Source organism: Grampus griseus (assembly GCF_964374135.1).
Source record: "Grampus griseus genome assembly, chromosome: 10".
In the NCBI taxonomy this organism is placed as follows: domain Eukaryota; kingdom Metazoa; phylum Chordata; class Mammalia; order Artiodactyla; family Delphinidae; genus Grampus; species Grampus griseus.
Window position 1 is genome coordinate 80,841,541 of NC_139004.1, and position 25,199 is coordinate 80,866,739.

Below are 25,199 nucleotides of genomic sequence, written 5' to 3' on the forward strand. Positions count from 1 at the left end.
TCCAAATTCTTTTAACAATAACTGCATGGCGTCTGGCACCAACACATCTGATTCTTTGAAGTGGTTCTCAAGCAGAGAGTAGAAAATAAGGGTAAAGGGTAAAGGAAGGGAGGCCCATCCATAATTTTTGTTTTAGGTCAAATATTCTCTGCAAAAGTGCTCTTCAACATATAAATTCAGACAAAACGCAAGCTATGCGTTCTCCCTGAAGGTCCCCGCTACAGGAAGTACCACGATTGAAGAAAGCGCCTGAATTCATCCCTTTACCCATCAGCTGGCTCTTCATGGGAAAACAGATCTTCAGCACAAAGAAAATGGCCTTTTGCTCCTTATATCTCAACTCCAAAAAACCCTTTTGTTAAGTCCTCAGCACAGGTCAATTAGGAGTAATCACACTTGGAGGGTAAATTACAGAACCCTTTCCAGACACAATGAAAACATGGGATCCTTTCTGCCCAGAAAAAAGGTGCACCAAGCCCCAAGAAGGAGAGCTATCGGGCAACAAACAAACAATTATCAAGGATTCCTGGGTACATGGAAGTGAACAATCCTGCTGCTTTCAAGTCTAAGTGGAGAAAAAGAGACAGGGATGTGTGAAAACTCACCTAACCAGAGAGACGCTTTCCTCTGGGAGAGGACAAGATAGAAATAATAAATCCATCGGAACAAAGTCAAGCGAATAACAGAGAGAGTGTCTAATGTTGACAAAAGAAGCTTGTGGAAGAGTGGGGGGACTATTTGGCCTATTTTGATCTCAGAAGCACATGGGCAAAGGCCACCTTTAGGTCTTAAAGGGAGAATATTAAAAAAATGAAAGTCTAGTTCGTTGGACCATTTCCTTTAGTCCTAAGTAGTCCCTAACTCTTGTTAAACTTCCTGTCCGGAAGTTCTAAACCACTAATTGTGCCTCCAACTTCACTGCATTTTAGCTGTAGCCCCAAACAAGGTCCCAGATTCCAAGAACTAGTTCTAAAGAAAAAAAAGAGAGAAAAATCCAAAGGTTCCACCTTACGAAAGTGTACATGACAAAGAATGAGCGGAAGGGGAAGAAAAGCCCAAGAGATTCCACTGACGGCACAAACTCCACGTGGAAGAAAGGTGGATATTCAGGACACAGAAAATAAAAGCTCCCAGGCTCGGCACGACAAAGTCTTCTAAGGAGTCCAATTGTGACAGGGACCACAGTTTTCAAGACCAGCGTTTGACCAAGAGGGAACCAATGAAGACCCAGGCAGATGGGTCACTTGGTATGAACTTGACCAAAAAAAGAGTACGAGAAAGACTTCAAAATTGGAGAACTCAAGCCCCTGGACTGTACATATTAAGCTGTTGAGTTTCCACCTTGAAAGGCAACCTCAAAAGAGCTCCCTGGTGAAAGGGTTAAAAGCTACGCTGATACCCACCACGTTCCCTGCACGTTGTCAATGGCGAACCAGCTCAGAGAGGACTGATGAAGTGGTGTGTAGCTGCCCTTCCTCAGGCGATTCCTAGTGAATCAGCTATAGGTGGCTCACCTACTCACTTCAGGCAGCTTATCAACACCACCTACAACTTCACTCGTCAGAACTACGCAATGAAGGCCCACTTGAGAGAGATGCTGCCTGCAGTGGCCCTAAGAAAGGCAGAGATAAGTGACTCTTGAAAAAACAGGCCCTCAATTTATTTGCCTTTTGTGACCTAAGATCTTAAAAAGCTAAATTGAAGATCTAAAGTAGGTCTGCGCCAGCTTCCATAGTTTTCTTCAGGTCAGAGGGAAAAAGAGGCAACGATCAAAGAAAGAAATACGGTGGGGTATTTGCCCCCTGCATTAACTCCCTCACTGAGAGTCCCCCAAGCACACCATGTTTCCCTCTGCTGGAAACATGGAAATCCATGTTTCCCATCTGAGGATTCCACTCAGAAACACCAAATATGCAAAGGTGACTTTTAGGTAAGTATCCTAGACACACAGATCCATTGACTGATTCTTACCAGCCAATGAGTAGTCAGTTTATTCCTTCTTTGTTTCAATTCGGATAGACTCATATACCTGTATGTATGTAGAAGTCATACATCCCCTTTACAGAAAGGAAATTAACTGATCAGCTCAAGGTCACACTGCCAATCAGGGGCAGAGCTGGGACAAAACCCCAAAGTCTCCTGATACCCAGCCATGGGCTCTTTTCCATCCATCCACATTCCTGCCTTCACAGCTTTAAGACAACTATTTTTTTTTCCTTTTAGGTCAATAATTTTTAGCCCTCTTTGGTCAAGAACCCCTTTACGAAGGGGTTCTTGAAAATGTGGGCTCATTTCTGCCCAGAAAGATACACTGAGCTCCCAGATTTCACATATAATAAAGTTCCCTAGACAGTCCCCCCCACAAAAAAATATTTGAGTTCAGCAAGTCTTTATTTTAGGACAGTCTGGAATGTACTATAATTTAATCAATTCACAGTACTGTTTCAAATGAACTTGTGAAAGAATCCAAAAAGCTCCATAGAAGATTTTTCTCTTGGACAGAACACAACCATCGATGAGGCCAAACCACTGTGGCCAAGAGTCCCACACAGACACCGAATCTGAGAAAACATTCAAAGGAATTTGGGATGAGGCAGACCTCAAGAGCTATAAAACATTTCAGATCGCTTTCTGGATCTCCTCTCCTCCCAAGACGAAAGGAAACCCCATCCCATTTGAGCTGCGGCTTCTGCATCCATCACGTTGCTGGATCAACAACCAACTTCCTGGAAGCAACAAGCTCTTCTGGCTGTTTATAAGTTTTGCAAGCACTGGGAGCTTGTGTGCCAGAAACTCACACCAGCCCAGGTGGAGGGAGGAAATCACAGGAAAAAAAAAAAATGTTTTTAATTAAAAAAAAAAAAATTAAAATATAAGCAAGATGCATGTTGCTGGACCAAGGTATCACACTGCTGAAATCAGATGAAAGAATGAATTTCTCCTAACTTACAAAACTGAAATTAAACTCAGTCAGAATTTCTCAATTCTAAGTACCCCCCACCCTGCACCTCCTCCCCTGTTAAATCTTTCTTAAACCCTTTGGACTGTGTTTCCACTTTCCTAAACACAGTATCCACGTAAGATGGTATCTAATCAAATATGATATCAATTTAATTAAGCTTAAAACAACCATGAGTTTAACCTGACCGTGTTGGACAGCATTTAAAACCAACGAAGACTACGTAATCTACACAGAATTCGATTTTCAGAAACAGAATATGGAAATCATTCCACAGACTCTGATAAAGTGAATGACTATGTAACTCCCATTTGGATTCCTAATTAAGCTGCAACCACCATGAAATCTGTCCTAAAAGGCTCTCCTAACCAACAAAGTAACAGGCTGTGGAGAAATTAAACTATGGACTTGGACAAAACAAAACCAAAGCATTCTGCAGCTACTTGAAGAAAAGCATTTTCAAATCTGTGTGAAGTTTAAATCAAGCACAGAGGGTTCCAGGACTGTAGTTCTTTGCTTTTGGGGGATTTTCTTCCAGGGTGCCTCCAACTCTATTTAAAGCAGCCTCAAGTAGCCACAGCTGGAGGGTCAGGCCTTACAAAGTAAACAATAGTTAACTCAATTCAGACTCATGACTTAACTACAACCAATGGCTAATTACCCCTCTATTAACCAACAATATCTGAAATATCACTTTTTAAATGACCCATTCGGAATTATGTTTGTTCGCTAAAGGATTCTAATCAACAATTAACAGCATAGTAGAAGCCGCCCAATTAAGAGCTACATGGGGAGAGATGAGAGTTCCTCAGAATTACCCATTTCTGGCAAAGGACTCTAGCACAAAAGAACTTTCTAAGTACCTCCCACAAGAGAGAGAGAAAAACTGTATTCTGAGAACATATAAATTAAGAGTGTACACAGTATGCACTCAATAAACATTCTTTAAATGTATAGCTTACCACAATTCCCTTTGGAAAAAACAGACTCAAAATAAATGCTGATTTTTTCCCCCAAGGCTGTCCAAGTTCACATTTCTTTAAACCACCCCACAGTGAATGAAATGAAATTGAAATTTTCTCAAAAAATACTTATATCTTCATTTTTAAAAACCTATACATTTACAGATGAAGTGATATGCTTGGATCTGTTTCCAAATGGAAGGGGACAAGTGTATTAAGGCATAGCTCAAACAAGAGGAGCCATTATCACCAAGAAGAACACAAATAAAAAAAGCTGGAGAGGGTGTGGAGCAAAGGGAACCCTGGTGCACTGCTGGTGGGAATGTAAACTGGTGCAGCCACTGTGGAAAACAGTATGTAGGTGGCTCAAAAAACTAAGAATAGAATTACCATACGACCCAGCAACGCCACTCCTGGGTACGTATCCGAAAAAGCAAAAAGACTAATTCAAAAAGATACATGCACCCCAGTGTTCACAGCAGTATTACTTAAACTGCCAACATACGGAAACAACCTAAGTGCCCATCAATAGATGAATGGATAAAGAAGATATGATACACACACACACACACACACACACACACACACACACACACACACACACTGGAATACTATTCAGCAACAAAAAAGAACGAAATTCGCCATTTGCAGCAACGTGGATGGACTTGGGGGGCATTATGCTCAGTGAAATACGTCAGACAGAGAAAAACAAATACTGTATGATATCACTTACACATGGAATCTAAAAAATACAACAAACTAAGGAATATAACAAAAAAGCAGCAGACTCAGACTTAGAGAACAAACTAGTGGTTACCAGTTGGGGGGGGACAATATACGGGGTGGGGGAATGAGAGGTACAAACTACTGGGTACAAGATAGGCTCAAGGATGTATTGTACAACTCAGGGATTATAGCCAATATTTCACAATAACTGTAATTGGAAAGTAACTTTTAAAAATTTTATAAAAAATTTAATAAAAAGGAGCCATAAGAGGCTATTTGTTGACGCTGGGGGATGGTACATAAAATGCGTTACATTATTCTGTCCCCTTGTGTAGATGCCTGTAATCTCCCTAATAAAAAGGTAAGAAAAAACACCCTATACCAACATAAGTGACTTAGTTTTTTAAGTTCTTGGCTGCATATCTAATGTTCCATTAATTCAGAATTTTTTTCTTTTTAAATCAGACTTTTCAGATCTTCCCCTCACTAGAAAGAGAAGCTGTGGGACGTCCCTGGTGGCACAGCGGTTAATAATCTGCCTGCCAATGCAAGGGACACGGGTTTGAGCCCTGGTCTGGGAAGATCCTACATGTCGGGAGCAACAACTACTGAGCCCGTGCACCTACAGCCCACGCTCTGCAACAAAGAGAAGCCACTGAAATGAGAAGCCCACACACCACAAAGAAGAGCAGTCCCTGCTTGCCACAACTAGAGAAAACCCAGGCGCAGCAAGAGAAGACCCAATGCAGCCAAAAATAAATAATGAGGGGGGAGGGGAGGGGGGAGGGGAGGGGGGAGGGGAGGGGGGAGGGGAGGGAGGGGAGGGGAGGGGAGGGAAGGGAGGGAGGGCGAGGGAGGGGAGGGGAGGGGGGAGGGAGGGGAGGGAGGGAGGGCGAGGGAGGGGAGGGGGAGGGGGAGGGGAGGGGAGGGGAGGGGAGGGGAGGGGAGGGGGAGGGGGGGAGGGGAGGGGGAGGGGAGGGGAGGGGAGGGGAGGGGGAGGGGAGGGGAGGGGGAGGGGAGGGGAGGGGAGGGGGAGGGGGAGGGGAGGGGGAGGGGAGGGGGAGGGGAGGGGGAGGGGAGGGGGAGGGGGAGGGGAGGGGGAGGGGAGGGGGAGGGGAGGGGGAGGGGAGGGGGAGGGGAGGGGGAGGGGGAGGGGAGGGGGAACTGCCAGTCAGTGAGTAGCTGTCACTCCCCAGGCAGAGCCCCGTGTGTCACTGTCTTTTTATCCAGCCCAAAGTGCCACTGCTGGGGGTACAAATGCTTTCAAACGAAGAGCAAGGCCACTACAAAATTTGGAACTAAAGTGAGATTATCCATTCTCCAGTTCTAAAGTGCTCAATTCTTCTCATTGTATCTAACAGGCTATCATCAAGTACGGTAAACCAGCGAGAAAGAATTTATCAGTGCAACGTATGTCCTGGCCAAGATAAGCGCCACATTACTTGAATGGCAAATTATAAACTGGTGGAAGGAGCAAAGGACAGGAAGTGAGGAAGTGGAGGTGGGGGAGGGTGACACTTTATAAATGCTGTATAAAGCAGTCTTAGAAGATGAAGTTGTGTGATTTGTTTTTAATCAGCAAAAAAAAAAACCCCATTATCTTGTTTCTTACATTTAGGCAACTCTACTGCAGGGCAAACCCTCACCCATTCCATTCATTTTCTTCCTAATAATAAGACAACTTGAGAAAAAAAATATTTGCAGATCATAAAAGATTAGAGACCTGGGCACCATAAAAGTTGAAAGAATAATCAATGCAAAGTGCTTAAAAAGAGACAGGCCATGCTTTCTTTAAACTCTCTGAATGCCACCTTTTGCCAAAATAAACTGAACAAGCAGTGATTGGAACCTGCATCCTGCTTCATAAGGAAACCAAGATGTATTAGGACTTGCAGAGATGAACGGATTGGTTGTTCACACAATGGGCTTTACCGGTTATGCTAGATTAAATAGTAATAAAGACGCAAACAATCGTAGCCGTTCACGTGGGCAAGGCTGTGAATCATGGCCATTCACGGGGGAAGGGATGCAGGTACAGGTGCATGAGCAAAAGCAAATGGCTTTTCAGGTGGCATCCTTGCCAGATTCCTCAGATGACCCTGTGCTCACTGCCCGTGTCCCCTACAAAGTTACTGTACAATGGCAAACAAACCAAAACAAACGAAAAATGTCAGAGCTCTCCAGCTCTCTGCACACAACCCCACAATCATCTCCCCTCACACCTCCTCCCCCAAACATTTCCAAAGAGAAGTGGGTACAGCGCAGGATTCAGCCGGCCCCAGCCTGCAACCTAACCCTTGATTGGAAGAGCACATCTGCATGTTTCCAAGCAATTGACCGAGCATCTCATAGGGCTCAGTTTCAATGAAACCCTGGGAAATAATGGGATAAAATTATTAGTTTAAGGGCCTCTCACTTCCCGGCCTCCTTCCCATACCCCACCTCCCAGAAGGGTAATGTTCAGTAGACAGAAGTATTTGCACAACTGGAATACATTTATAAACCACCTCAATCATTTTTGCTAATTGCATAATTCATCTAATTTTTTGCAACTGTTCATAGCTTCCCCCCTGAATTTGTCTTGAGCTTCCCAAGGGCACATAAAGTTTCACTCTATACATACCACCAAAAACTTCACGGCAGAAGGCTGTTTGGGTTGTGAGCCCTGCCACCTGCTTACGCCAAAAGAGATCTTCATTATCAGAAAAGTAAACTTTTCCCAGGAAGCCTCTGTCACCAGGAACTCTGACTTGGAGAGACTTGCCACGAGAGGATGCAAAACGTGAGTTACTGGGGCCTCAGCCTGAGGTGACTGATTCACGCTGGACTGGGCTGAATACACGTGTCACCTAACTTAGTCTTCACAGCAGCTTAAGATAGAATATTATGATCCCCTTTTTAGAGACAAAGGGAAGAGGTTCGCCACAAATCACACACACAGCTGTGGGGTGGTGGAGCCAGGAATGGACCCTAGAAATAATTTCCAATCTCTTCATCACTATTCCCTAGTGAATGGTGAGCACTGGGTGTGACCAGCAGGGATGAGGCATCCAAATAATTAACAGAGTAAGAGTGAAGGAAAGCTTTGCCCTCACCGGCTCTTTTCCCCATCAATAACCCAACCCAAGACCCAGGATGCAATCGGGCATCAAATACCCACCCAGAGGACAAAGAGAACACCTGAAGGCAGGACATGAAAAGCACGAAACCCAGGGAAATAGGGAAGCAGCTTTTTAAAAAAAAGAGCGACTTTTATAAGCAGACTGGGTTTATAGCTTGCGTTTCAGAAGATTATGCGTAAAGTACTTATATTGAAACCACACGTAAACTATTAAATTATATAAACATACTAGTATAGTATGTTTATACTAAAGCATAAAGCCTTTGGCTAAGAAAAATTCATAAGCATGCCCCCACCAAAAAAAAAAGCCCATAAAAAAACAAAGCCAGGGTACAAATTGGCAACTTTCAGTTAGACCACAGACAAATCACAATATTCATTTTTTCTGTAATCCTGATTTAACTATTAATTTTGCTTCATGGCAACAATCGTCTATCAGGTTCTTCAGTAGAAAATTTCTCAGGCTTAGTCCTACAGTTGGCCAATTATTAGGTAAGTCTGGACTACTATTCTAAACCCTGCAGTTATACAGAAAAAAATAACTCCAAGAGGGTTAACTATTGTGAAAATTTTAACCTCTGGTCTTCAAAGTCCTACTTCTTTCCGTGAGGACATAAAAACATCTGAGTTTCTGACGGATTCCTACACTTTAATGGGCAGAAGACAGCCACATTACTGACAGACACCATGAACTGAAGCCGGGAGGTAGATGGAATGGACCCACAGGTTCAATGCCATGCTTAAGTCATTAAAAAACCCCGCTAACGGTTCCTAAATTCGCCACCTGCCAGGGAACATTGGAGATTTTTAGATACTTCCCCTCCTCTGCCTGGGGACTTTCCTCCCACCTCTCCTCCCTCCTGTCTCAAGACAATGCCTTCAGCCTTTGAAACTGCATCCATTGTAAACAGCTCTGAATATTAACACAGCCCAGAGCCCTGCTCTAAAAGACCCCCAGGGTTTCAAGTTGCAGTTGCTGAGGAGGGGGAAGGTCCCCAATGAGTTAATATCACCAAACTCATTCACAAGTCGTTGAAAATCAGGCCTGCTCATGAAACTTGAAGTCTTTCAACTTATGGGGTACGTCAGAGGAATCCCTTTGAGTTTTAAGCCAACGACCTTGGTACCACAAACATCCTTGACTGCTTATTGAGCGACTTTCAATTCTACGAATCCCTTTCCCAGATTTCCCTCTCTGGTGTCACTTTTAAAATAACCAATGGCTATTTTAAACAACCTCCTTTCCCGGATAACAGACCTTCCGGGCTACAGCAGGTGCACAGAACTGGGCCGGGGGCATTGTTAAGTCACACAAAACCCTAGTAGCTCTCTCGCATTCCTGTCCACTCTGAAAGAGAAGATGCTGAAAAGCCTTTGCACCAGGGAGACACCTCTGCAGAATGGGGGAGAGGCCCTTTCATTGTGAGCGTGGTGTTTGAGGGAGAGAAAAAGGTCAGCCAGAGGCCATCCCAACGTGCTCAGGGAAGGCTGAGTGGGGAACTCAGGCCAAGGCATTAACACGGCAGGGAGAGAAACTTGCGGCCCCTGGAGCAGGGCTGGCGGGCCCGCGCATCCGGACATCCACTGGGAACCAGCTCTCATTACTCTGCACAGAATCGTCATCTTTCTGGAGATGAAGAATTACTGCCGACAATACATTCAAAAGTCCAAAGGTTGGGAAATCTGGTGACCCAGTGTAATTCCGGAAAAGGAAAGCACGCTTTTTAACACAGTCCCTTGGAAAAGAGGAGCAAGAACAGCCCTGACGTACCCTAAAGGCAAGAGGCACCATGGGCCAACACAGTTCATTTGTATTGGGCCCTGGGGGTCTCCCGGCACTTCCTAATTTCACAGTCCTCAAAAATTAGATTTTACGGCCATAATTTCATATCAGAGGGACTTAAATCCTGTCCCTTAAAAAGGCAACCAATTTCATTTCCCAGACTTCCACTTAACTCAAAAAAAGTGTCAGAAAACTCTTAACAGATAAGTGCTCCATCATGCAGGGGAATTGAGGCCAGGCTTGTGACACTTGTTGCAAAGAAAAGGACTCTGAGCTCAGACTAAAGCTGCCCAAAACTTTAAAAGCACTTGCACTTTTCAGATTTTCTCTCTGCCCATTACCCTGTGTTCGAAAGGGTCCCTATTCAGAAAAACGCTTTGCCCACCCCCACCAATCGGAAGATGCTCATGGTCTGCTGAGTTCTTCTTAAGTGATACAGAGACTCAAAGAGGAAAATGGGCAGAAGAGAAGACCTCGGGGTAATCCAGACAAGAATCTACTTCTTAAAAACACACACACACACAAGAATCTCAGCTTAGGTTCTGGAACAATTTGGTCATCTGCACTTTAAATCTAATTTGCATAAACAGGATGGAAAATATTTTCCAAACCCTTAATTCACAACACCCCAACACCTGGGCCTTCCAGCACAGCTGTAAAATTTGAAAGACAAAGGCCCTCTATGCTTCCCAACTACAATGGCAACCACCAAGGGACCTGCGTTTATTTTCTAATGTAATCATAAGCACCACTTTGGTGCCCAAACCAACAGAGGTTCTATTAAGTCACCCAGGTTCGGTACTGCAAACACGAAGGGAGACAAAATACAAAGAGACCCAAATCAATACAGATGTCTTAATGTGACTCAGAATAACCACACTCGGTGACCTTTAAGGGATGTCCTTGCTTCCGAATGCCATGTCATCTTCCTTCCACACTGAGGAGAATCATTTGTTCCTCCTCCAAGGGCCTGCCTGCCTTCCTATCACAATCCCATTAGGCCATCATTGTGCTAGCTGCCAGACCCTGTAAGCAAGCAATACTGTGCTCAACTTCATGCCACAGACAAGAGTCTAAGGTACATTGCGTTTAACGCGTCTTAAAGAGCTTCTGAAGCCATGCTCTCCAAAATAATTTCAAAGAAAGCAAACATCTGAGTTCTAAGAAGTTCAACTTCTTCTAAGGTTCTGGGAAGTTGGAATAGGGAGTGGCAGTGCTGGGAGCTATTTATGAATGTGCTGGTTGGACAAGGCCAATCGCACCTACGTAATGGGACGGCAAACTCAAGTAATGGCTCAACTACTACAACTATAAGTTATTGTGTTGAATAAGTTATCCTCAGGCCCTGGGAATGAACGTATTTTCCTTTCTCCCAGCGCCACTCCAGTTCTGCTATTCAAACCGCATTTACATCCACTATTAAAGAGTTTTACTTTCCTTATGTGGGGCTTAGGAGCAACTCCAAAATTAGATGCACTGTTTACAAAAGCAAAAAAAAAAAAAAAAAAAAAATTCCATAAAGCCACAGGTCCCCTTCTATCTCAAACCCACAGCCTGAAATTGTTTGAACTAGCTGCAGTAAATCTAGTTCATGGGGTTATAAACTAGCTCAAAGCATTTTCTAGACACAATGGACTCGGAGGGTGTAAACGTGGTGAAACTATAAGGTATTTTATTATATTATAGACAGAGACTTTCTCCCCTAAAGTCTTACTGAATCATAGCCAGGAATATAAAAGATATAAATATCCTGATGCAAAATTTAGACTAAGACTAATGACTTAAATGGAGAAATCTGAAGTCTAGGGAAAAATAAAAACACATTTGCTTGCTTTTTCTTTAATCAGAAAAAAAAAAACTTGACAAACATTTTTCAAAGGATATACATTCTGTACTGAATACCACATTGCCACATACTAACCAGAAGCCATACTACTCATATCTTAAAATCGAATCCGTTAACACCATCATCAGTATAATCAAGCCTAACTGAAGCTCAAAACAGCCAGTTTGGTATTTACTAATCATCAGCTGTGTGAGGAAAAGAGAAAAGACTGCAGTTTTAAAGGTATTTATGACTTGTGAAATGTCACTCCTTAGGCAGACAGAAAGCCCTCCAAACAACCAGTAGTTTTGCTCCAGAAATTAAAGGGCAAGGCAAAGTGGATCTTGTGGCCACAGGAAAGTGAAAACAGAGGACACCCTGTCCTCTCCAGGAAGCCACCACTTCTGAACTAAGTGCCTTCCCCACGATGCCACTGACACCTGGCATTGGGAGTCAGTCTTCCAAAAGGTGAACACCTAAGATGTTAGTCTGATCCCACCCACGTGATTTAACTTTTTAAAAAACTAAGAGTATGTAAAGGAAAACCCACAATACCCAGGACGACCACAACTAAATACAATACTACCTAATGACAACGCTGGGCTCTATCCCCCACTACCTTACACAGCCACCACCTGTGTTAAAACCCACACCTTGATCACTGGTCTTCCCTAAGGGAATTCCAAAGAAACAGCAGAATACTGAAGAGAAATCCTACACATAAGTCAACGGTCCAGTTGCAGAACTCTGTAGGACTGATCACTAGTGACCCATGTGCAGCGTGGTCCAAGTTAAAGATCTGTGCCCCGCTCTCAAAGGTACAGGATCTTCACGTCAGAAAGGAATTAACTTCCCTTCTTTCCCTTCACGGCAACCAGATTCCCAGACCACATGTTCTTAGATCAAGCCACAGGTGTTGGTTAAAACCGGTGTCACCAGTTTTCTTTCTCTTTTTTGAGCAGTGAATGTCCCGCCTGAGGTTACTACTGTGCCTCTTCTATATTCTAGGAAAGATGTCCAATTATTCAACTGAAAAGCAGAACTATTCAACCTAGGCCTCTTCTGGAAGGTACTAACAGTTCTGCAGAGATGTTAATTACTGATAACTGGACAGCATTTTGACTCATGGACTAGATTTGTCAGAAATTTTTAAAGCCTATGACATTCTACCATGTTTACAGAAATCTAATGTGGTGGTGTTGTTGTTTTCCTGCCAAACCTCCTGTAAGAAGTGTCCCACCAAGTCCGGATAGGCCAAAATCTGGACAGCACAGAAAAGAGCCTCTTGCGGGTAAAACACACTCTGCTTAAATCAACCCAGAGCCTGGCACTCTCTTCCAAAGTAGCAATACTCCAAAACTAATTTGCACCGTTTATAGAGGAGAAATGCTAGAGGATGGGCCCCACTCCACTGGATCGTCAAGCCCAATGAGTCCCCTAGGGAACAGACAGGAAGGGTCTGGAACACAGTTCCCTAAAATGCCAACCAGGTGGAAAAGGACCAACTTCCAGCAGTCACAGATCTCCAGGAACTCTCAAAGCCCGATAACTCAGGGGGTCCTCCAGGGAAGGGCTCAGAGGATGTCCTTCTGCCCCGGGCCTGAGCCAAGTCGGGCCACCAAGGTCCCGGGGAGATGAGGAGGCGGCTACACACACTCTCACTAATAAATAATGTAAATGGAAGACTGGAGGCAAAAGTCACCTTCATTCATTACCCACTGGAAGGCCAAGCAGCTCAGACAACAGAGAGTTGGGTTACAGAAGGGAAAAAAAGAAACACCCGGGGACCCCCAGACAGACTTCCTCACTCTCTCCCCTCCAGATGTTTCCTACTCTCCACCCACAGACATACAGCCTCACCTCCTGACTCTTTACTCACGTTCTCTTACCTCCAGAATCCCACCCACTCACCAACTCCCAGATGGCCTTCAGGAGCCACGCTCACTCACCTCCAGACCCCCACGACACTTTCTTCTCCTCCAGAACCTCAAGACCCACACTCGCTCACCTTCATACCCCAAATCCCACGCTCGATCACATCCTTCCCCCCACGAGGTACACTTTCCTCCTCCAGATCCCCAAGACCCACGCTCGCGCACATCCAGATCCTCACGAGACGCACGCTTTTCCCATCCCGACTTCTTCGCACGCACGCCCTCTCTCCTCCGGACCCCCAAGGACCACCACTACGATCCCAGGCGAACAGTTTTCCCGCTCATTCAACTTCACATACAAGCAACTCAATCCGCACCCCTTTCCCGGGGAAACACCCCTGCCGCCCCGTCCCCAAGTGACAGCGTCCCGGGGCGCGGGGAGGACGGAAAGGGCGGCACTCACAGGCTCCGCGTCCAGACGGGCAGGTCCCCGGGCAGCGCCGCCAGCCCGCGCCCGCCGCAGTCCAGCGAGTCCCCAGCGCAAGTGCAGGCGGCAGCGCAGGGCGCCCGCGGGCCGGCCGCGGCCGATGCGGGCTCCAGCCGAAGTAGCACCAGCAGCAGCAGCAGCCAGTGGAGGAGAAGACAAGGCGAGCGGCGCGGGGCCCCGAGCGCTCGCCGGACCGGCCGCGCCATCTTGTCTGGAGCGCGCAGCGAACTCCCGGCGCTGGGGCTGCGAGGTCCGGGTCGACCGCAGGCGCGGGCGGGCCAGCGGGGGCTCCGCTCAGCACTAGGCTCCGCGCCGGGACATGGCCGCCGGCACAAGTTCTCTCTGCGGCGGCGACTCCGGCGTTCAGCGGGCCCCCGGTGCCCGAGCCGCTCCGCAGCGCCCGCAGGGGGCCGCGAACCCCGCGCCCATCCGGGCCGACCCGCCCGTGCCCGCTGCGAACCCCACGGATCCGGGCAAAGGGTGCTTGGCCGGCACTCCTCGTTCTCCCGCCGCGCTCCTGGCCGAGCTTCGGAGTCCCCGTGCACGCCAAGTGCCGCCGCCGCTGCGAGGAAGGCGCTCAGGCTCGCAGCCGGAGCTCTGCGCCCGTGGGCATCTTCCTCGCCGCTACGAGCGTCCAGCTGCAGACTCCGGGCTGGACGGCGCGGCCAACCCCGCACTGCTTCAAAGACCCGGTGCGCCTCGCTGTCCCAGCGCCGAAGACAGAGCGCGCGCACGCAGTTCCGGGCTCCGCACGGCTCCTCCGCTCTGCGAGAACCCCGCACACTTCGCAACCGAACAATCAACCGCTAGCAGCTCGCCTCCCCGGGGCGCAGCCCCGGCCGATCCCCGAGGCCCCGCCCCCAGCCGCTAGCCCTCGCACACCCCCTGGGCTTCTTGCCCCGCGGCCTCCAGCCGGCCCACGTTGGAGGCTTTGCAACAGCGCCCCGCCCCGCCCCCCGCCTGCTGCTCATTGGCTGACGGGGTCCACGGCGGCCAGCTTGGACGCCCATTGGAGCTCTCGCCATGATCCCGCCCCTCCTGCCTCTCGGGCCACCCCGCCCCACTCTCTTTTCCCACCCAAGGTGTGAAGGGCGGGGGACTGGGAGGAGAAAGGGAGAGACGGCCTCCGGCTCTTAAAGGGGACGTGCTGACTGATGATGGAGAAGGGGGATGCGCACTGGGGAGAGGAGGAATAAAAGTATTCCCTCTGCATTTAATGGAGGGAAGAACGTTGGTAAAGAGGGTAAAGCCCCCGCTTTGGAGCGGTCGGGGCTAAAAGTTTCTTCCCTCCTTCCCAGACTGCAAACAGGGCCAGCGATTGACAGCAAGTTTACACACCCATTTTCCAGATGCCCACTAGGAGCAAAGATGCAGATTTAAAACTTCACTAATTTCCTACTGATGGGGGCATCTTTAGTTATTTTATTACGGGTGGCCGCCTTCCTCTCTCACAACCTGGAGCTCTTCTCGGCTCCTGACTTGTTTTTGACCTCTTAAATCCAGCAATATGTCCTCGATTACCAAAATGAATGTGTACTGCATGCAGAAACCGAATCTCAAAGGTGTACACAGTCCCACCCCCACCTCCGCCCTGGTGAATCGAAGGGTACTCCTGGAAACACTCCAGCCTTCGACAAAGGGGTTGCTTTGTTTGTTTAAATCAGAGCGTTTTAAAGCCAGTTTTCAAGAAGCAGTACATCGAGTACTCCTCAGAGACAGAGTAAAAAGGCAACTAGTAATTGTTACAAAGCTACTAACTTTGGCTCCTACTGATCCGAACATAGTAACCAAGTGTTAGGACAGTGTACTGAAACAGTAAAGCAGGCGCTGCGCGGGGACACACACACACACACACACACACACACACACACACACACTGCAAAAGTTAAAAAACTAGCACAGTAAGATATATAGCTGCTCCTATCCGCGTTTGGGTTTGCTGGTGTCTCATGCCCCTTCCCAAGAGTATGCAAGTCTCTAACATAACTGAACACATTGTCAGGAAAATTAAGCAAGTCATGTCTGTTGAAAAACATCTGTGCCAGCAAATGAAATCTGACTTCTGTGTTACAGAAACGAAAGGGAGATGTTCCTCTGAAAGAAAAAAAAATTTTTTAAGGGTTTTGTCCCATTTTTGACACATTCTAAGGGGTTGCTTTAATTGAGATGTTAAAATTTCCCTCAGTCATGAGAGCACCTCTTTTCTTTAACCAAAATTGGGTTTGGACTTGGTAGCCAAGGGGTTGCTGGTTTCCTTTCTTTTTATTCCCTCCTTCCCCTCTTTATCCCCCTCCCACTTCTGATTTATTACGCTGTCAACTACTGGTCCCTCATTTTTTCCTTCCTTCCTCCCTTCCTCCCTTCCCCCACCCTCCACATGATCTCAGTAGTAATGCCCAATACAATGCTCAAATATGTGTGTAAATCAATCCAAATGTGATTCCCAAGAAACATTATCAGAAAAAGGCTGCGCCTGACCCATGCTACCTAGGGCTTTAACCAGCTTTTATGTTTCATTTGTGATCCACATTAAACATATACCTTCCACCTGGACAAGAAGCAGTATATCTCTGTTGTAATGCCTTTCGGTAAAATAATAGTAATAAGAGGAGGGATGGGATTTAAATGACCCCAAATTGGTGTAGTCCGCTATGTCAAGGTTTCTTAAATTTTTCAAGACCGAAGAACACAAAACAGTAACTTAATGCAGAATACCCACGAACATTTCTTTAAACGAAACTGTCAGACCTGCCTTGCCCCACCTCAGATGAAACAGCATTTGCAGCAGAAATAAAATGAACTCATTGAACCCCTTGAGATGTTGACCTAAAATTATCTTTCAGCTTTGTTCCATCATTGATATTGTAAAATGGAAATTTATTGTCAAATGTTTTTCCAAATGCTTGTGGGTGCACCTGTGAGATGCTTCCTTGGAGGATAGGAGGATAGGAGTTGAGAATCAGCAAGGTAAAGATGTGCTCACAAATCTAAATCAGCCCCTGTGGTCTGGTTACCACGCAGCCAGAGAGAAGGATACCAAAACGCAGGAACACTTGCAGGGACTGGGCGCCTGAGCCTTGGCAGTTCCCCTTGTCTACAGCAGAGCATGAAGTCATGTCTGCTCCCCATACCATGTATGGAAGTTTGCCCATATACTAGCAACCTGCTTGTGACTGAAAGGAGAGTGTGGGCTTGGAGAGCTCAGGGGAGAATTCACCTGTGGCCACAACCTAAAATCACGAAGACCTGAATGACAACAAGGGCAAGTTTCTAAGGGAGTCTCTGTCCCTGCTTATAAAAGAGCAAGTACTGGTCCATTCAGCACCAAGTGACAGTTGATTTGGGCATTCTGGGTCCTCATTTTCCTCCACTGCCATTTTCCCAATTTTAAAGAGTGACTTTTTCCTTAAAGGGGTCATCCAGGGAGTTTTTGGTTTTCCCATTCATTTTAATCTACCAGACACCAAACTCCAGGGGCCAGCATGGACTCAAATCCCCCTCAAAAATCACTGCAGGGCTCCCTCTTAAAAACAGAAGCTCTAGCAGTTAATCATCCTAAACCCACTGTAAGAGACAAACCCCAAATCTAAATAGCCCGAAATGACCAAGCAGGAGACAAGCAAATGACAAAATAACAAGAAGGCAGATTGATCACATGGACTTTTTTTTTTAACACAAATTCCAGGGGACCGAATCATGGTGGTTTATGACAGTTCTAGGTGGTGATATTTGATGGTTTTAAAGAATGCTGAGATTCAGACATGCTTTCTGTAAGAAGAGAGTTTACACCATGTTCAGTACATGAAAAGACCACCAGGGCCGTATTCAGAAGACCTGGATTCTAGCCAAGCCTTGTTACCCATGAAACCTTTGCCCAGTTATTTCCTTTCTTGAAGCCTCAGTTTTCTCAAATGGAAAACAAGGAGAATCGTACTTCTGACCTGAGTACTAAGACAGTTAAGGAAGGATCCATTTTGATATAGGACCTGGGGGGCTTTATCAACTGTTTAGGGCGACATACACTGAAGGCTTATTTTTAAGGTATTATTGAATTTTAACTCTGAAAAAAAATTGAGGGTCCAGGTACATACCATAGATGGGAAATCTTTTAGGTGTTTTCAGCATAGAGGGTTTTTCCCCCCAGGCATGCCACAAAGGGTTAATAATTACCTATAAAACCCCTGAAGACTTGCAGGGCGATGACAGCCCTGCTTTGAGCCTGTTTTGTATCTCTCTTCCAAGGAAAATAAAGCTGTGTACTCATTAACTCCTTCCTCGTAATACTCCTGTCAGTGACAAGGATGGGTAGACAAGGTAACAGACGAAGCTTACGAGTCCAGAGATGGAATATAAGACGAGACAATTTGGAGATTTCTCTGTTCCCCATCCCAACATTTTCCCTTTGGTGGAGGTGGGGAGACGTATGCTTTATTGTGCGATCTCTGGCTACTGGAATATTGGTCACTGCCCAAACGGTGCCAGGCTGCAGTCACTGCACGTCCACAGCAAGAATGGCCGATGCCTGAAGCTTATCTGGGCCCCTGCCAGTGTCCCCTTCCATTCCTACAGAGCAGCATCAACCAGGGGCCCCAAACCACTGGAGTCTACCTTCTAACACAAACTAGACCCTGCATGCTTGTTCTTGCAATTTTAACTGGTTCACTGAAAGAATAAAGAAAAACTTTACGAAAGCTAGGAGCATTTCAAAATTCTGAGATTCTGGAGCGATGATCAGTGTAAGAGGCAGCCTCTTTGCTCTAATGATGAAGAGAAGGGTAATTACATCATCACCAGAAGCTGTACCTCTCACTACCAATCAGCTGCCTTTCCAGTTATCACCTGGAGGCACACGTGAAAGAGGAGGGGGGCTGGAAATCAAAGTTTATGCTTTACTACCAGCAACTCAGAAGCAACACCTCAATGTATAGAAAGAACAGCACATTGGGCTTCCCTGGTGGCGCAGTGGTTGAGAGTCCGCCTGCCGATGTAGGGGACACGGGTTCGTGCCCCGGTCTGGGAGGATCCCACATGCTGCAGAGCAGCTGGGCCGGTGAGCTATGGCCGCTGAGCCTGCGCGTCCGGAGCCTGTGCTCCGCAACGGGAGAGGCCTCAACAGTGAGAGGCCCGCGTACCGCAAAACAAACAAACAAAAAGAACAGCACATTTATCATAACTTATAATAATAATTTTCATGAAGTCATATACCTTATATTTTTCAAAGCAAGGTCACATCATAACAACAGCTGTCATCTACAGAGCACTTATTCTGTATCTGTCATTTGGCAGAGTGCTTTAGGTACTTTCTTCATTGAGGTAGAAGCTGAGAAAAATGCTCGAGGCCACACAAGCTAATAAGTAATGAGGCCAAGATTTCAAGCCGTCTCTGAGGACACCAAAGATCCGTTATGACATTTGAGCCTCATAAACTTTGAATATGACAGTTATTTTTTATAATTAATTAATTTATTTTTATTTTTGGCCGCGTTGGGTCTTTGTTGCTGCGGGCAGGCTTTTCTCTAGTTGTGGCGAGTTGGATCTACTCTTCGTTGTGGTGTGTGGGCTTCTCATTGCGGTGGCTTCTCTTGTTGCGGAGCACGGGCTCTAGGCGTGTGGGCTTCAGTAGTTGTGGCACTCGGGCTCAGAAGTTGTGGCTCGTGGGCTCTAGAGCACAGGCTCAGTAGTTGTGGCACATGGGCTTAGTTGCTCCGTGGTATGTGGGATCTTCCCGGACCAGGGCTCGAACCCGTGTCCCCTGCATTGGCAGGCGGATTCTTAAACACTGCGCCACCAAAGAAGCCCTGACTATGACAGTTTTTTTTTGTTGTTGTTGTTGTTGTTTTGCGGTACGCGGGCCTCTCACTGCTGTGGCCTCTCCCATTGCGGAGCACAGGCTCCGGACGCGCAGACTCAGCGGCCATGGCTCACGGGCCCAGCCGCTCTGTGGCATGTGGGATCCTCCCAGACCGGGGCACAAACCCGTGTCCCCCTGCATCGGCAGGCGGACTCTCAATCACTGTGCCACCAGGGAAGCCCCCAATGACAGTTATTACTGTTCCCACTCTACAGATGAGAAAGCTGAGGTTAAATGATGTGTCAAGGTCTCACAGGGTCAAGAATAAGTGGAACCTTAAATCAAAGTTCCGTTTCAACCACCATCACACACATTTTACATTCAGTAGATGTCTTAGGAGATGGGTCATGACGCTTGTTTCTCAAGGATCTTGTGAGAATGGACATAATTTCTTTCCTTTTCCATACTGGTGAATTGCTTTTCTGAACTTCCTCTCTGATTAATAAGCACAAAATTTTAAAGATAAATATACTGGCCTTTTCCTCCACCATACATGGCAGGACTTCTATAATAATAAAAGTTAATCATTACTGAGCACTTACTATGCGTGAGGCATTATTTCACTTTATGGCTTAATTTCCCTCAAGTCACATATGGATTCTAGGAGGCAGGCATTGGAAAGATCATTTTATAGATGAAGATCCCAAGACTCTAGTCAATCAACTAACCCAAGCCACATCCTCGTTAGTGGTTCAGGAGCTCAAAGCCTCTGCTAATTAACAGTTAACTCAGCAGAATCACAGTTAACCCACCACTCTCTCAGCACTCTCTATTGGAATAATGTTTTGTGTTTATCACTCCTTCTAGACTGGCAGCTCATTAAGTTCAGAGCCTGAGTCTTAGCCCGGTTTCAGGCACATGGTAGGCATAGAGGCAACATTTGGTGCCTGACCTCTACCTGCTCTGTAAAGAAGGAAACGTATTGTGCACCCCCTTGTCCACCATCGTGTATAATCTTTCTCTTCAAATCCATGCATCTACGTACCTAAAGCTCGTCAGAAACTCCAATCTCAGCTTCCATCCCAGACCCACTGGATCAGGATCGGCTTTTAAACAAGGTCCCCAGGTGATTCGTTTGCACATTTAAGGATTAAGAAGCACCAGGTCACCTTATACATCCCACACACACACACCTCCTGTGACTGTCTTTCCCATTGCTGCCACAAGGATAGACCATACTCTTCACACTTTATGCATTTTTATGTGCTTGTGTGTACATTTTCCATATTTTCACAAGCCCTTAGTAAAATAATTTCCAAAATATAGGCAGGCATGTGGTTGGCATTATTGCCCCTCAACTAAAGACCATTCAAAACATCTGCTGCCCATGAGATTTTTGGTCAAATCCTCTCGTGCCGTTCAATTCTCTTTTTCTTTGAGATGCGTTCAGGCTAATAAGAAGCATTTGGAGAATTTTATGGCCTGTTATATTTGTTTCCAAAAGGACAGTTGGGTTTTTGACACATTTCAAATTTATCATAAACGTATAGCCAGACATATTATACGCTTTTCACTGTCATTCTTATCCATGAGCTACATTCTTTAGGTAATCATTTAAATATCCTTATTTCCCTGAGGGAGTTCTGACACTCTTGTGGATTTAGATGCTATAAATCAAAAACAAGACCCCCTCACCAAAAAAACCACTGTTTTGTCTTATTTGAAGTGCATTAACTAAGATTCAGAGAAGGCAAGGATATTGCAAAAACGGTCACCAATAATTTCTCCCATCAAGACGTGGAGTAAATGCTCCCTCCCTCCCTGAATCTGCGATGGTCTTGTGACTTCATCTGACCAACAGAATGTGGTGGAAGTGACACCATGCCGGTTCTGACATGTGTGAGCACCACATGAGCAGAGATAAGCCATCCCCACTGAACCTAGCCCAAGTTCCTGACCCACAAAAATGGGAACCAATAAAAACAGACCTTGTTTTAAGCCACGAACTTTTGGGGTGCTGGGTTCTGCAGTCGTAGGTATGTGAAACAACAAATGTGGCTAAGTGGACATGCAATAAAACGTGAGCAGATGGGAGGGAGGGGGGAATAAAGTCTAATCAAATAAACCTGTCATTAGGAGTGTCCAGAAAACTTAGTGTTATTAGTTGACCTTCCCTGCATGTTTGTCAGGACCTTTGATTGAACGCAACACACCAACCGGCTGACGCGGTTGAACAAAACTTCTTGGGTAATAAATATTCTGGCTCTGCAGCAGGCCACCAAACGAGCTCCCTTCCTCCCCGCTTGGAAATTCGTACGAGAGAAATGCAGACTATCTGCTTATTTATAAAAGATAGCTTCTCCCATGTGGCTGGCAGCAAAATAAAATCACTGAAAGGATGAAATCCTGGAATTCCTATCCTATTCTTCCTGAAAAAAATCAAATAAGGCTTAAAGGGTTTACCTTATTTTTCATAAGAGACAAATGGATGAATCTCAAAAAATGGAGTCCCGGCCATAAAACTGACACTGAGGTAGGGAGTTAGGGTGTGGATGTTCAGAAGGGGTGAGGATGGTAGGGGGTTGTAGCTCTTGGGCACAGACTAGTTTACCCCTCCCCGCCCCCAGGTGGCTGTATGCTTACCTTTAAGGTCTGTAAGGCAGAGCTTACTGCTTCTTTGTGTTATCTTACACTGTTTTCCAGGTCTCATTCCTTAAGAGTCTTTACTGTGCCTGACCTCTGGGAGGGGCAGGGCTGTGAGGGTACAAAGCCCACCTAGCCGACTCCCTACCGCAACAAGCTGTGGTGCTGTGGACTACAAGACCCCCAGCAGCTAGAACAGTACCTCCAGCAGCTAGAACAGTACCGGATAAACAGCAGGTGTTCAAGAAACAGCGCTGAGGGAATAAATGACTCACTGACGGAATGCATGGTTTTCTGTACATGAACCTCGTTTTCCCATAAAGACCATGAGCGGCTCACAGGAAGCAAACACAGAATCACAGACTGTTGGAAGACAAACGGACCTTCGTGACCATCTAGTGCCGTGGGTCAGGATCCACCCCAGACCTGCTGGATCAGAAACTCTGGGGTGGGGCTCAGCCTCCCATGTTTTAACAACAAGAGGTTTTCATACGTGATGAAGTTTGAGAACCACCCATCTGGTCTGAACTCATTTTACAGACCCAGGGAAGGCATAAGATGGCCTCAAAGTCACACAGCTAGTTAGAGGCTGGAAGTAGACCTAGTGTGACCAACCATCTAGATTTGCCCAGAACTGAGGGGTTTCCTGGGGAACATGACTTCCAGCACTAATACAGGGAAAGTTCTAGGTGAATCAGGACAAGTTGGTCACCTTACTAGAACCTTAGGTTTCAAATTCACATCTAGAACATTTTGCCTGCCCTATAGCTAATTTACCTGAGTACCGACTATGCGCTAGTGAATGACCTCAGTGCTCTAAATGCATTAACTTACTTAATCCTCTCAATAGTCCTATCAGGTAGGAACTATTACGATCTTCATTTTATAAAATATGGGCAAACCTTGGAGATAATGCGGGTTCAGGTCCCAACCACCTCAATAGAGCAAGTCACGTGAACTTTTGGCTTTCCAGTGCATATAAAAGTGACGTTTTAGAGAACAGACTTGTGGTTGCCAGAGGGGGTGGGGGCATGGATTGGGAGTTTAGGATGAGCAGATGCAAACCATTATATACAGAATGGATAAACAACAAGGTACTACTTTGTAGCACAGGGAACTATATTCAATATCCTGTAATAAACCATAGTGGAAAAGAAAAAGAAAAGGGATGTTTATCTATACTGTAGCCTATTAAGTGTGTAATAGCCTTATGTCTAAAAAAACAATGGACATACCTTCAGTAAAAAATACTTTATTACTAAAAGACACTAACCATCATCTGGGCCTTCAGTGAGTCATAGTACTAACGTCAAAGGTCAGTGATCACAGAGCACTGTAACAAATGTAACAGTCATGAAAAAGTCTGAAATATGGAGAGAATTACCAAAACGTGACACAGAGACATGAAGCGAACAAATGCTGTCGGAAAAAGGGTACCAACAGACTTGCTTGACACAGGGTTGCCACAAACCATCAATCTGTAAAAAGCACAGTATCTGTAAAGTGCAATACAGTGAAGTTCAATAAAACGAGGCCTGCCTGGAGCACACTGAGGCACAGAAAGGAAAAGGAACTTGCCTAAGGTCACAGGGCCAGGAAATGAGACCAGAACTCAAGCTCTCAGCCACCACTCTCATACACTTCCTTTTTATTACAGTGGACTCCCAGCTCCTCTTCCACTTTCTTCCTTTCAATCGCATCCCTCTGTTTGTCTTTATAACACTTTTCACAGTTCGCAATTATTTTCACAATTTGTCAGTCAGCCTCTGTAATAGTAGAAATGGAGCCTGAGAGAAGGGACCACCACTTGACCTTGCATGGTGCCTGGCACGGAGGGGGCTGAGGACAGATGTGTTGAATGAATGTCATGGGCGTGAAACACAGTAGGTTGATTGAATGACTGACTGATCAAGGTGAGTTTCCAAAAGAAAGGGGGTCTAATATTAACTGAATACCCACCGTGTCTCAGCCACCAGCCCAGTAAAAAGGTGGACCAAACTTGATTTATTTGACCTGGTGTGTTTATTTTCAAGTTTTAAATATGACCTGCCTTTAGGGGTTAGGCATCTGCTGACTGTCTTAATTTATATTTCCTTCCTGCCCACCCTGACAGGCATTTTAGTTTGTAATTAGGATCCCAGGCTTTCTCTAACACAAATTCATTTATTCTTTACAACAAGCCTATGTAGTAGGTATTCCCATCTACACTTTACCAATATGAAACCTGAGGCTTGGACATTATAGGTAACCTGGTCAAGGTCACAAGCTCCTAAGGACTCAACTCAGGGCTCACCCTTCTCCCCACCTCCATCCCTCCACCCCACGTCCCTCTTAGCCACTAGGGGCATCACAGGAACAAGAGGGCCATTGTGTTTCAGATAAAGCGTCCATTTTACATGGATGAGGCTTCTATAAAAGGAGTCTCCTCTTGCACTCCATACAGTCAACCCAGATGCACCTCAGGCTCTTTTAGATTGTTCTTAGCCATGACTGAGACACCCCCTCCCCGAGGAGAACATGATGTTCTGCAAGCTAAGTGGAAGAAACAGTCAGCCACGTCAGATACTTTCAGAAGGTCATAGGGAGAACTACAAACTGACTGCTGGATTTAGCAATACAGATTTCATCTGTCGCCTTGGCAAGAGCCCTTTGGGTGGAGTAAAGGTAACAAAGCATGATGAGAATGTTAAGGAGAGAAGTGAAGGTTAAAATTGGGCACCATGAGGATAGATAATAGTTCTGAGAACTTGTGCTCTAAAGGGGAACAGAATAATGGATGGTGGCTGAAGAGGGAAAGAGAATCAAAAGATGAGAGGAATAACATGATATTTGCAATGATGGAAATATTGTTGTATAAAATGGGAAGAACAAATAATATACTAAGGAAGGGGAGAAATGTGGAGATTTGAATTCAAGAATTCAGATATTTTTGAATAGGCAAGAGGGGATGGACTCTAGTGGAAAAATGGAGAGGTTGATCTTAGCTAGGACCACGGAGCCTTAAATAAGCTGGAAGGCAGATTATACG

General features: G+C 45.8%; 1 protein-coding gene across 1 annotated transcript in view; it reads right to left on the reverse strand.

Annotated features, from left to right (window-relative positions):
• The window catches only part of LRIG1 (leucine rich repeats and immunoglobulin like domains 1), a gene marked incomplete at its 5' end in the record, with an annotated part of 119,135 nt that extends 105,192 nt beyond the window's left edge, over positions 1 to 13,943 (reverse strand). The window contains one exon of the mRNA XM_082662610.1: positions 13,714 to 13,943. Within this exon, the coding sequence (XP_082518736.1) occupies positions 13,714 to 13,943 (230 nt within the window). The remainder of the gene's footprint in view (positions 1 to 13,713) is intronic.
• Between the last annotated feature and the right edge of the window lie 11,256 nt (positions 13,944 to 25,199).